The sequence below is a fragment of the Neopsephotus bourkii genome, unplaced genomic scaffold, assembly GCF_033783945.1.
Source record: "Neopsephotus bourkii isolate Nb327-2 ecotype Australia unplaced genomic scaffold, CSIRO-AGI_Nbou_v1 NB_1810, whole genome shotgun sequence".
Taxonomy (NCBI): domain Eukaryota; kingdom Metazoa; phylum Chordata; class Aves; order Psittaciformes; family Psittacidae; genus Neopsephotus; species Neopsephotus bourkii.
Window position 1 is genome coordinate 1249459 of NW_026902283.1, and position 13709 is coordinate 1263167.

At 41.3% G+C, this 13709-nt stretch overlaps 1 protein-coding gene across 1 annotated transcript in view; it reads left to right on the forward strand.

The window, feature by feature from the left end:
* Positions 1–256: 256 nt before the first annotated feature.
* MAST4 (microtubule associated serine/threonine kinase family member 4) overlaps positions 257–13709 on the forward strand; it is a gene marked incomplete at its 3' end in the record, with an annotated part of 71090 nt that continues 57637 nt past the window's right edge. Inside the window, exon 1 of the mRNA XM_061342673.1 lies at positions 257–618. Coding sequence (XP_061198657.1) covers positions 388–618 — 231 coding nt within the window. The remainder of the gene's footprint in view (positions 619–13709) is intronic.

The following is a 13709-nucleotide window of genomic DNA, read 5'->3' on the forward strand; positions in this document are numbered from 1 at the left end:
TCGCGGGGAGGGGCAGCGAGAAGGGTCCCTGTTCCTCGCCCCTTCCCCTCGCCTGCCGGCAGACCCATCCCTCTGCTGCACTCGCCGCTCTACAGATCGCTCCGCTATCAAAACCGCCTGATCCTCACAGTGGCCCCTTCTCTTCCCCTCACCGCTCCGTTACCTGCCGCCCTCCCGCAGCTCTCCGACCTGCTCCGCCTTCCGCACCACTGGCTCCGCCCGGCCAGGCTCCGCACCGCCCGCAGGCACCACCCGCCGCCGGGGAGCGCGGTGGCCGGCCAGGCTCGGCCGGTACTGCCGCCGCCGCGCCGTTCCGCCCTGCGGGGCGGAGAGGCCACGGCTGCCGACTGTGGGGCATGTGGCCGGCGCGGCTCTGAGCCTCCGGCTATGGCGGAGAAAGTTTCGTCGGCTCCGGAGCGACCGCGGGGCGCCGGACACGTCGGCTCCTCTTGCTCCAGCTCCTCCTCCGGCTCGGAAACTCTCTCCGAGGAGGGAGAGCTCGGCGCCTGCCGGGCGGCGGCGACGGGGCGGCGGCGGCGGCTCCCGGGCGAGGAGCGGGCGAGCTGCGGCGGGCGGGCGGAGGAGGAGGATGCCTCGTTAGAGGAGCGGGATGAAGAGGTGCGCGGGGCCGGGGGTGCGACGGCGTTCGCCTCTGTCGGCCACAGACGGGAGCGGTGAGGTTTCTGCTCCCCTTGACTCTCGCCCGTTCTGGCTGCTGGTAGTGAGGGCTTGGGGGGGGGTGTGTATGTGCATGGAAGGGGTGTATTTTAAGGAACCTTTTTTCTAGCGTGTCACCTTCGGATACCGTTGCTCCAAAGCAAACTCTTCAATGCAGACGGAAGTGATGGTCAAGCACCTAAACTACGCTAATCCTCTTGTGAGAGCTAATGGCAGGCTGTAGATTATGGAGGATCTCTGTGAATGACAGATCTGTAGCGTGATACGCGGATAACGCGTGGTGTTCACTCCCTGCCCATCCTGATCTAGATGCAGTATTTCTAACGGCACTCTTAAACCCAAAACAACTCCCCCCACTGTGTTACTGTGAAGTGGACCTTTTATATCTGAGACTGTTTTCGTTTTTCTTGCCATGAACCCCGAACCAGGCATATTGTTCTGCCTGACTTCTGCTTTACTTTGTGTACATAATTTCCTGTATACCTTACAGGAGTGGCTGATGTACCTATTGTTGTGGTTAACTTTTTAATTTGCTCTTAGCTGGTGTTTCTTTATTCCGTACCTTTAAGCAGCTGGCTGTGCAAAATTTTCTTGGGGGGAAACCGACGCATTTTGAAAGGAATATCTTTGAAGCGCTGACTGAAGTTATTTGCAACTAGCTAAGCTGTGGTTGCTAGTGATGTTTTCCTCTACAGTATGTAGATGAATATGTAGCTCCTGCTTTACCCTTTCATTCCCTGATGCCTCCACTACTAAACTGATGGAACAGTAGGACAGCGATGTGAATTTGACATGATATGACTTTATCCTTTTTTTTTTTTTAATGATTGTAATTTGAATACTCAAACTTGGGCCAGGTTCCTCCTCTGTTTCAATTGCATGAGCTCACAAAGGCCGGAATGTTTTTGCAGGAAAGTGCATTTATGATAGTAGTAGGAAGAATGTGGGTATATCTAAATTATTTAGTTATTTTTAATAGAGATGTGAACTTGCTTTATTCACTGGACTGTGTAGGAGCTCTGTAGCTGTTGTTAGCATGGTGCTCACTGGTAGGTAACTGATACTTTCTGCTTCTCTGCAGGTCTTGTATGTGTGGGCTGGGGTCTGTGGTTACCACAACTATGTGGTGTCTAGTTGGTTTGGTGCTCAGCTGGTAAGCCTGCAAAATACCATATGGAAATACACAAAGGCTGTCTGTTCAAATAGCTGAACTCAGGGCTGCTGGCAGACCAATAAAGTTCTGGTTAAGGCTAGTTAGTTCTGTGTGTGCTTTAGGGATGCATTATAGGTGCCTTTTGAGTTAAATATAGGGATATATTATATTTTTATATATAATATATCCCAATATTTGTATATTATTTATATATATAAATATATATTATCTATAAATATATATAAAATTATATTTTTATATAGATATATATAAAAATATAGGGAAGCCCCAAAAGAAGCCAATATTGAATTCATTAGAGTTTGGAAATATTCTACATGGGCAGTCTAATACCTCACCTCCAGTTAGTAACGAGAAGAGATACCAGAATAAACTAATTTTAATGTAATGGGAAAGGTTGCTTAGAATATGCAGCCTTCTTCCCTTCCCTTTATTCCCTTCTGCTAGATTCCTTCATTATCTGAAACTAGTCTTTTTTTTGTCTGTGTTTTTTGTGCTTTGGTTTTGCCTATCCTTCCATTTTGGGGCAGTGAGGGCTTGCAGCTGAATTCCTGCCTACATGCAGAGCCACCTGACAAGTGCACCTGTATAGTCTTTTTTTTTTTGTTGTTGTTGTGCAAGGACACCACAATGAATTACAGTGCAGGAATAAATGAATGCATGCTAATTTGAAACTGAGAGAGCATCTATGTTACTTGAGAATTGAAACCCTTAAAGGTAGTGAAAAAAGGCAAGACTAAGATCCAGGATTAGCGTACAGACGATTTCAAGCTTTCTTGATGTGCCATGTGCCAGAAGAGTCACATGGAGAGGAGGGCTTGGAGATACCATTTTCACATTAGCATCCTATCAGTGTGAAATAATGAAAATTACTATGTTCTCTGTTATGTTTCATGTACGAGTTCTTTTGGGTTTATGGATACCTAGTATTTGATCGTGCTCTTCCAGGTTTCAGTTTTTCTCTTGTCCTGGCCTTGTGCCTGTTGCCAACATAACAGAATTGAATCTGTTGTCACGGCTGTTCAGTATCCATGTATGTATGTATCCATATGTAGACAGCAGTGAAACAGATTGTTCTGATACCTCTCTTGATGCTACTTTAGCTGTCAGTAAATTCTTCAAAGCCATGACATAAAAAATATTTTCAAACTGCATTTATAAATTAGTAATTAGAAAACAATCATATTTTCCTATACGTGTTACTTACTTCACGTGGTATTCCAGTCAAACTGTTGTTCTCCTATGACACTATACAACATACTTGACAACTCTGATCTTGTCTCCTCCTAGACCCCTTCTTGAGACTAAACAACCCCAGTGGCTTTAATCTTCCCATATAGAATGCATTTCCAGACATCTGATCATTCTCATTGCTGTCTTGTGGAGTCTTTCCAGCTGGTCACATCTGTCTTGAAGCATGATATCAAAAAGCAGGATGCCATACTCAGATTTAGGCCTTGCCAGAGCTGAACTGAACAGAAGAATTATTTCAGAGGTCTCACAAGCAGTGTTACTGTTTACGTAGTCCAAACTGCTCATTTCCAGTTTGTGGTCTGTTATGAGTTTTACGCCTTTTTCGGAAGAATGATGTGAACGTTTCTGCTTTACCAAAAAGGACAATTTGTCTCCCCACCTTGGTGAAGGAAACTTAATGCTGTCACTTGTGGTGGGGCTGCTTCTTTTCTATCCATAAATTAAATAGTAGAGGTGAAAGCTTGTTAATTTGTTTTCCGAATATCACATCTGAAAGAGTTAATTCCTGGAGGCAGATAGTGAAGGGAGAGATGAGAAGAAAAGGTACATCACTACTTTGTTGGTTGTTTGTTTTTGTGATGGTGGTGTTCTGTTGTGTTTTTTTTTCTATTATTACCTCATCCTACTCTTCTGTAAACTTCACCTTAAAATTACAAAACACCCAAAGAAAACCAGCCTCTCATTTCATGTAAGCAAGGACAAGTAATGGTTTACAAGATCGTGGCCATCGGTTACTGAGGTGTTTTTGATGTTATACTCTGAGGTCTTAGACTCATGAGAATGAAACATGGCTTTAACCTCGTGTGGGAAGTGCTTTGATTCGGAAACATTAGTGCATTGAAGTGATGTGGGTAGCAAACAGTTGAAACTATGGCTTTAACCTCATGTGGGAAGTGCTTTGCTTCAGAGCCATCAGTGCATTGAAGTGATGTGGATAGCAAACAGTTGAAACTGAACTGAATTCCAGAGGATTATTTGCCAATGCTCTTGTGAGGTGAGTGGCTAACTGCTGACAGGAGCAGCCAGAATAGGATTGCATGGTGAAGGACACTCAAGACAAACACTACGTAGAGGATGGCTTGCCGCTTTTAATGCAGCATGGTTGTTTAGTACTTTAAGGATTATTTTGTATTCTCTTTAGAACTCTCGTTAGAAAGAGTATTTTCCAGACTGTTAAGGGAGGAGCTGAAGCTGGGCAGTGGTATGTTTTCTGTTGAAATCTGGCTGCTTTAACAGTCTGTGGATAGTCAATACCAGAACGGGATTATGCAGAAAGGGCTAAAAGAAAAAAAACCCAGGATTTTCCAATTTTTCTTTCTCTTGTATTTCTATCTTCTCTACACTAGTCTTCCTTCTAGCAAAAAAAAAAAAAAAAAAAAGTGACTGTGAACAGGAAACATGTTTTACGAAGTTTACTGAGGCAAATGATGCCAAGTGTCATTTGGCTGCATTAATTTCTCTCATTCAGATATTTTAGTCTTTCAGTACAGCATGATGTATGTGTTTTTTTGTTGGTGGCTTCCAAATCTCAGTCAGTGTTTTACAGGGCAAGTGAGAGCTCACTTGGGTTAATCCTCTCTCATAAAAAGAGGATGAAGACAAGCTATGGATTCGTCACTTACAGCAGTAATCTTAAGGATTTGAAGGTTAAATTGTGTGTTTTAGAGTTGTCTGTCTTTTCTGTCTCTGTCAGCTGACCTACTGAAAGACCTTGTCTTTCTACAGACCTTGTCACAGTAATTGGGAATGTACATTGCTTACCAGAGCAAAGTAGCAAGCCAGAGAGGATCAGCGGTCTTCAGAGAGAATAATAGTGTGTCAGATAGCACAGCTGTATTGGTCTGAAATTGATCCAAAAGCCTCTGAACCCACCAGTGTCTTCTGAATTACCATAGTATGTCCTCTTGGTCATTTTAGATGCTTTACAAAAACCCCAAAACCTGAGACAAAAAAGGGGGCGGGGGGGGAGAGAATGTAGTGTTTTGTTGTCAAATAATTTCAGTTCTTGCTTTGTAAATTAAATGTTTGTCACTGACAAAGCTGTTGGAGTTAGTAAGGGTTGATTCTGTGTTGAAAAGATGATAAGCAACTGTAAAGACAGGATTGCTTCTGAAAAATGTCCACTGACCTGTGAGGTTGATGGTTCTACATTTTTACTCTGTAGTTGATGTGTATCATATTACAAAGACACTTCACAGAATGAGAAGCACAAGAGCTTTTTCTGTTGCTGCAAACTCGTTGCCTGAACGTGCCTTCTTGCTGTTTATGTTGCAGTCTGTTGTGGCTTCAGGAGGACTGTATGGTGAGAATGAATTACTGGGAATCTAAGGTTCTGTTATGAACGTACTCATAGCAAGGTGAAGATGGTGGTAAAGAAAGTATTGCTCTAAAAGCTGCTTTTTCACACGTTTATCCCTGAGCATATGTCCTCTAGAGAGCTACAGTACCTCCAGCATTACAGATTGTCTGCCAGATCTTCACCCCAACAAAACTGTAGTGTAATTTGCAGGAGGGTGGAAATCAAATGCTTCAAGATAAAGTAAGTGAAGAGTGTGTGAAGTGATGGCAATGTTAGTATGTGCATCCATGTATAACAGAGATGGTGATAGTTCTGTCAAAATATCACTGTGACCTAACTAGTAATGATGTTTTTGTTACTTTTTTCTTCCCCTTCTGCTTGTCCTGCTGAAGTATTAACCATGGGAGATACTTAGACTGTGTTGGAGATTTTTCCTTCAATTGTTTCAGACTTCCTTATCTCTGACAGTGATGGGTCATTCCCTGTTGTAGCACACCCTGGATTTTACAGCTACCTAAACGTGAACTGCCTAATTGCCAGAGTGTGATCCTTAGATCATATAAGGAATAGAAATGAAGTCATAAAATGTATACTTCTCAGGGTTAAAATTATGGCAGTGGGATTAAATAAACACTCATTGAGACTAGAGTAGCCGCAAAGCTGTTCTTGTCTCACATGAGTCAGAAAAACAGCATTGCTTTTGGGTTTTTAGATATATTTGTGACGTTACCTATAATGTTAAATACACTTTAAGTGTGTAGGACTGTTTCAGCAGTCAGTTAAAACGCTTTCTTGATTTGCTTTTAGTATGAAAAAAAAGTTTCATAGTTTAAACTTCCTGCATGCAGGATAGGCCTTTAAGGTGTATGCTGATATGCACCTTTATATAGAAATACATTGGGAAAAGGAGAGACACATGGTTGAGGGCTTTATCTAATACAGTTGTGTGCTGTTGCCTGTGCTTTTAGGTTATCTGTACAATAGTAGTGTTTATAGCTCTCTGGAGCTTCTTTTGCAGGATTTGATGGGTATAAATAAGTAGAGCATCTCCCTTCTCACTTGGAATAAGTGAGAGCTAAAGAAGTAGATTCATACATTGAGTTATGTATCTGTTCTCATGTGCCAGAACTACTTACATATTTAAAATCCTTCTGGAAGGAGGTGTGTGATTATAGTCTTCAAACCAAAATTTGAATGCATTTGCAAAAATGGTTGAGTGGCCCTTTTACAGGCAGAAGAACATAGTCCTGAAGCTGATCTTCAGGATCTGTATGTTCAACAGCGAAATCAAATGTCAAAAAACGTTTTTTATGAAAAGCTGCAGCTCTGTAGAAGGAGGACAGTCTAAGTCCTGGGTAGTCCATTGCCTTTGACAAAATTTTATTAGATGTGAACTGCTTTGAACTGCATGTCAGTAAACATAACAGTGTGGTGCTAATGTTGTACTATGAGGAATATGATGGGGCTACTCTGCTAGCAGTAACAGCTTGTGTAAAGTTGAATTTACACAAAGGGATAGAAGAAGAATCCCAAGTTAAGACTTAAAATAGAAGCTCTGTCAAGTGCAAATGAGGAGATCCTTGAGCTAGCAAGCTGAGCAGCTGGATAGCGTTTTACTGCAATAATCCATGTAATGGGGTAACTTTTCTGTTGGTTTTGCTGCATATTATGGACTCTTTCCCCTTACCCCCAAAGAACAGCCGTGACATATTAATTACTTCGTTTCCCATCTTGCTATTTGGGTTACTTGGAGCTGGCAAACATTAACTAGCAACACTCTCTGTATAAGATGTGAGAAGAATGTATTTAAAGGCAAAAATCTGAAATGCAGAATTCAGAGACTTAACAAAAAGGGGCATGATGAATCTGAAAAGATTAGTAATGTGTATGAAGTCCTTAAAGTTTCCTAGTAAAGCTTCCTTAGGCAGAGTTTCTCTGACATCAGGCTGAAGGTTTTCTCTTATGCCCAATATGGCGAAGCAGATGCTTGTTACTAAGAACTTAAGCGAGGCAGGCTCTGCCTGTTTTGCTGCTGGGTTGGGAGATGTTCAGGCTTTGATCTGGGAGAAATACCAGATCAAAACCCCAATGTTCTGGGGTGTTTTTTTTGTACAGTACCAAGCACAGCAATGTTACAGCTTGTGTTGGGAGCTCCTCGATGTTATGGTATCACAAGCAGTACTGTACATGCTATTTTAAAAGGAGTGATATGGACTTGAAATACTCTGCCCACTCAAATTTTTATCATTTGTTGCTTCAGCCTTCAAATTGTGTACTTTCAGCTATTCTTTGCAGTTGTGGAGTTTAAATTCTTTTTTGAAATGAGGTTTCAATAGTTGGGTGATATTAGGTTTTAATGTGTATGACTGATGAGAGACTTGTGCTTAAAATCATGAAATGCTTGTAGCTCTTTGTACAATGATAGAAGGAAAAAAGATGGAGGTATATGAGGACAAGGTAGCTGAAAATGTGAAAGATGTGGGGGTGTGGTATCTGTGTAGCAAACAAACTCTGCTTCAGAATCAAGCCGGGAACCTGTGTTAGCTTAGCTGAGCCAAGTAAAGCTTCACTTGCCCTTTCCTAACTGAAAGGGATGCTCTCATCAAACTTCTCTGCTGAAAGGCTGTCCTACTTCAGCCAGGGATAAGCGGGATGAATACCTTGCCCTCCTGTACAAATCTAACAAATTCTAAGCTGATGAATTTGCACCATTCAGAGGTGAATTACAAGTATGTCAAGTGTTAAAGCTTAAGTGTTCTGCTATATAAAAAGCCTGGTAGCCCTTGTCACAGGTTTCTTTACTGAGTGTCTCCCCATTTCAAGGGCTGAACAAAGTATTTCCTTAATTTGTAACTGATATCAACTACAGTCTTTAAATGGAAAAAGATAACTTTCTCTTTTTTTTTTTCTTTTTTTTTTTTTTTCCCCCCGAGTTTTCTGGTTAAACAGCTCTGGAAGTGACTTTCAGAAGAAGCAAAAAAATAAAGCCGTTGCAAGCTACAAAAACCTCTTCCAAAATTGTGTTTGAAAATAACTGATTATAGGATAGTCAAGAAAGATGAATTTCTTGTTGCCTGGCAGAGAAACCTGCGCATTAGGTGCATTTTGCAGTGTTTTGTTGTAACAACTGTCTATATTTCAATATATCCTTTTTATTTTTATATATTTATTTTTAATTGCTAGAGGCTAGGTACTGAGTGACAAGCTTCCTTTGTGAGGCCATGCTGCCGTGCTAGTGTGACTGTAAAATTAATTGCACCTGGACTGTTAATGATCCCATTGTTTTTAATAGCTTTGCAATCCTGAGAAAGAGAGCTGTGGGTGAATGGAGCAGATGACTACTGCACTAAAATGCTAATTTGATTTTCATTGTTAGCTCAAGAAACTTTTACTAGAATGTAATAATGCTGTAGCTATGGCTCAGTGGATGCTTTGCTTTCATTGTAAAGCAGTTATTCAGGCCACATAACAAAAATGTCTCTGATGTCTTTCATACTGTGTCTCAGGTTTTGTGCATACTATATGACAAGGGAAGGGCAGAGTGAATTGTGCCCTATATATTTTGTTCTGAGCTAGCTAACAGAATAGATTGTTTACAGAAAAGTCACAGGGAAATCCTTTAGCTCGGTTCAGTCTTTGTAGATTTGATAAGTAGATGGGTTAATGTAAACTTTTTGGATGTATCTTAGCCTGTTACCAGTGGTTTCTTTCCGTTTGTTCAAATACTGGTGGTGTTAAAACATTATACCACCAGAGGACATCTTCCAAAGTTAAAGATGCCATTGATTTTCTGGGAGCAGTTCTGTAGCAAGCAGAGTACTGCATATTGAATTGGCTGTATGTTCTTTTAGAAAATGTGTGTCTAAATTACAGACTGATTAGCTGAAACAGCAAGGAGGTAACCTTGGGCATATCACTTGTAGGTCATTGAAGGGCAATGACAGTCATTGACTTTCTTGAGTTTCACTAAGTGCTTTGAGTTCGCTGAAACAAACGTGTTGGCATTACAGTGTGGGCTCACAGCTGCACTGAATTCTGCTGAGAGAGTGTATGTATGCTTAAGGTATGTGTAAAGGTAGTTGTACGGTCTAATGGTTGGGAACCTAGCTGAGAGTTGATTCCCTCTTAATAGCTGAGAGCCTATTTCCGCTCATGACTGAGAGATGTAAAAAAAGTATGTTTTTTGTTAAAATGTATTTGGTAGAGTATGTATGTTTATGTTCATGGCGAGTGTCTGAAAAGGCAGGAAAACATAGGTGTGCAGCTGTTCTATGACCTTCATATGTGGCCCCACTGGGGCACCTGACCGATGTTCGACAACAGTGAGATCATGAGAAACAGCACAGCCCCATGAGTTAACAGTTACAGATATGGCATAAAGATGGTTGTTTTTCTAAGGGTGTAAAAGCAGGACCCTCTTGTGGCCGAATCTGAAGTCTCACCTAGGAGTGGACACACCACATAGGAATTTTCCCATTTAGCTGAGACTCCTGACATTGGCTGCAATGGGTCTTTTCAGCTGGAAGTATGGGCCTGGATGGTGATTCAGTGGTAACTGGTGATGTATTTCTTCTTAGTCACTATTCTCCCTATGCAATGATTAATGCATTGCTAATTTTTGTCTGTACTTTACTCATATATATATATATATGTACCTCTGATTTGCTTTATTGTATTTATTTACTATATACAGAGAGAGATACATACCTGATTCTCATTAGTGTGCTTGTTTGGTTTAGTGTGCTTGTTTAATAAACTGTGACTATTATACAGCTAATGTGTGGTCATATTGTGGTGTACCCTGCCTGTCAGCAGAACATATGGCATCTAGTCTTCTCAGAAGAGTAATAGTTCACAATGCTATCACTATGCTGAGTATTACCTTCCCTCCTGGCACCTGTTTTTGTGGCCTCCCTGGTTTGCTTCTATCCAAACTCAGCATGCTTAGCTTTAAATTCCCATTGGAGGTAATAGTGGCTGAAAACTGAAGCAACTGAAACTTTAAGAGTTACATTCAGATGGTAGTGGTCCTACAGTTAAAGTAGGAGAGTTACAGGTAAAGTAAGGGTGTGAAGAGAGGATAAGAGGTTTCGTTAAGGTATTGTAAAATTGTAGCATCATAGGATGGTTTGGGTTGGAAGGGACCTTAAATATCATATAGTTCCAACCCCCCTGATGAGGGCAGGGACACCTTCCACTAGACCAGGTTGCTTAAAGCTCTGTTCAACCTGACATTGAACAGTTTCAGGGATGGCGCAGCCACGGCTTCACTGGTCAACCTGTACAAGTGCCTCACTCCCTCGCAGTGAAGAACTTCCTGATAGCCAGTTTAAATCCACCCTCTTTCAGTTTAAAAAGGAAAAGTACTACATCTGAACTTTGGTATGCTAGTAACCACTCAAACAGCTGGGAGGTGCAAGCCCTGCTGTTAACAGCCCTGCATTACCTCACCTACATGCTACCTAAGACAGCAGCTGTGCCAGGAGCTGTGGCATTGTACCTTGTGAACAACAGAGAAATAGCCTTAGAGGTATATGCACCGTGTTGACTTACAAGCAGGTAGGGACAGGTTTTATAGCTTCATGAGCTAAAGCAGTTTCATTCCAGATCTGATTTTCCAATATGACGCTTCCAAGTAGTGTTTTTTGGCATGGTAATTAAATTAAGAAGAAAGAAGAAGTGCACAAACTGCTGATGACAAATGTCGGCATATTAAGTCATAGATCTGACACTCAAAGACAGAATTGGGATTAGCAAAGTGAACATCTTTTGAGGACCTGGGTTGTAATTCAGGCCAAGTTGGCAACATTTTTCCAAGTAAGTGTGTACTAGTGTCTTCCTATAACTGGCTGCAGTTGCTGAAATCTTGCATGCCTTTTGAATATCTAAAAAAACAAACAAACCACAAAAAAAACCCAAACCCCCCAAAACAAAAAAAAACCACACCCCACCCAAAAAAACCCTCAAACCCTGCCCCCCAAAATACAAACCCACAATAATAGTAGTAAAACAACCCCAACAACAAAAACCCATCACTACTGGTATAAATAAAAAATATTTCATGCTAGTGATCTACCTGTAATTACATAATGCCTTTCCTTTAATTCTTTTCTTTTGGGAGCTTTAATAGATTGCATTGCAGAAAAGTTATTTTGGCACTGAAACTTCTTATGTGTAGCTTCTGGAAAAAGGATCCTGCAGTTGGCTCATGATGGCCCTGGTATGAAAAAAGACTTCACAGGGATCTTTCCTGCAAAATGAGCAAGGCAGCAGAAAGAGCCTTGCCTGTATAAGCAAGTAACAAAATGCAAAGGGTGAAATGGTTTGAAGACAGTGTTCATATTGTATGTGTTTTGGGGGAACTGACTTCTGAACAGCTCTAGTCCAATCTCAAGAGGTGATGACCTGGTGCACTGCCAGCTGAACAGGAGCTGTGTGTTCTTCAGGGCTTGTCAGAAGGCTGGCTTGGGCACTGGTGGTGTTGCCCCCAGATCAACCCAGTTCAGCCACGTGAAGTTCTTGTTTGACACCTGGCCAGGTTTTTCTAGTACATGTTGAGCTTTGTGCAGCTGTTGATTCATGAACTATTTTTTCTGGATAAGCTGAAGCTCAGTGTGTCTGCAAGAGCTGCAGTTGCAGGTTTGGTTATACTGTAAACATAAAATCATTTCAGTTGAAATTTCTGGCTGGGTGTGGTGATTTTCATTAGTTGTTAATCCCTCTGTCCTCACTGACTATGGTTGAGGTAATGTGCTTTCATGAGAGAGTTAGCAGGTGGTTGGTGTGTTAATCCTTTCTGTTTAGATACGAGTTTGGTAATCCACCTTCCAGATATCTTGCCTGTCTAAAGCTGAGATTTCTGTCTACCTTATTTATTTTTTTTTTTAATTTTTTCTTTAGATATGAACTTCCTTGCTACATGTGGTTACTCCTTGGCAGTTTCTTCCCTATGTTTAGTATGGTTGCTTCTAAACAGATTTGCCTGTCTCCTAGGAGACAAAGCAATACCACTGCACATGATTTTAAGCCTTGAAGATGTTATACATAAATATGGGAAAAATATGTAGTCTTCCCTCTACTTTTAAGAGGTGTGGACAGGTAGAATGGCTTGGCCTGTTTTTGTGTCTGGTGGTAGTGCTAACAGATGTCTCCTACAGTTTGATATTGATAACCATGCAATGTCTGTACTTGTTCGGATAGCATCCAAATAAAACCAGTTAAGCTTCTCAGATAAACCTGTGGGCAAAAGACATTTCCATAATAATAGATGATTGTTTAGTCTAAGTATAAAGCTAGGTCCCAAGGTTTAAGATCTCCACTGAAACCATGCACTTCTAGTGCATGTGTGTAGGATATATTTTTTCTTCAGTGATACTTACGTACTTGAAAGCTTCAGAAGAAGCATCTTGAATTCGTGTTTGACGTTACAGAGAATATATTGAAGAGTTGTACATAAAAAATGTACACCTGTATTCATTTCCTTTATTCTTAGGACAATTATGTTTCTTCCTCCAAGATTTTTATAAGCATAAACAAACACATTCTTTAATATCCAAATAATATAAGAACTGTGGGGGAATTAACTTTGAAGGTTTTATTGTACAGACATAGCACTTAAAATAATTCTGGTGACTGCATTTGCAGCTGATGCAGTAGAAGGCCTTCTGCTATCTCTGAAATGTGTCTTACACACTGCTGATCACTTCGGCGTGGCTCATGCATGTTTGGTGTTGTAGTATAGCCCTGCACAGCTAACCACTGAAGCACTTGGAGAGCTTTCATAATCAGATTTGACTGATTTGGACCCCTTGTACTTTTTTTCTGTGTTGTACTCGCCATGCACTGCTCTAGTGCTCTTGCCCAGTGGTGTTTTTGTGTGGATGTGCAAACATGAAGTGTAAGCCTATGTAAAGTGTCATGCGGCAAGACCAGTGCTGGATATAGATTACACAGCTGAGTCAAACCTTCATTACTTGACTGTTGTTTACATACAGATGTAACGCTGGCGTGTTTTGAGGCTTTGTTCAGTCTGGCTGAAGTTGCAAAAGAAATTAAGTTCTGTTTTTCCCCTCTTGCTTCCCTGGCCTGCGCTGTAAGTGACTGAAGGATGACTTTGCAGAGTCTGCTTTCTGGAGCTGCAGTTTGCTGAGAGTGTCTTTAAATAAAAGTCTGTCTCACCTTGCAAAATGGCAAGCTGTCTGCCTTCCTCAGCTTTCTAAAGCTTGGAGTCCAGGTTTGGGGCTCATGGATGCCTATGGTAAATCGATTGTGTCTGGTGTGGTTCAGTAAGTGCATTTTTTCTCGGTG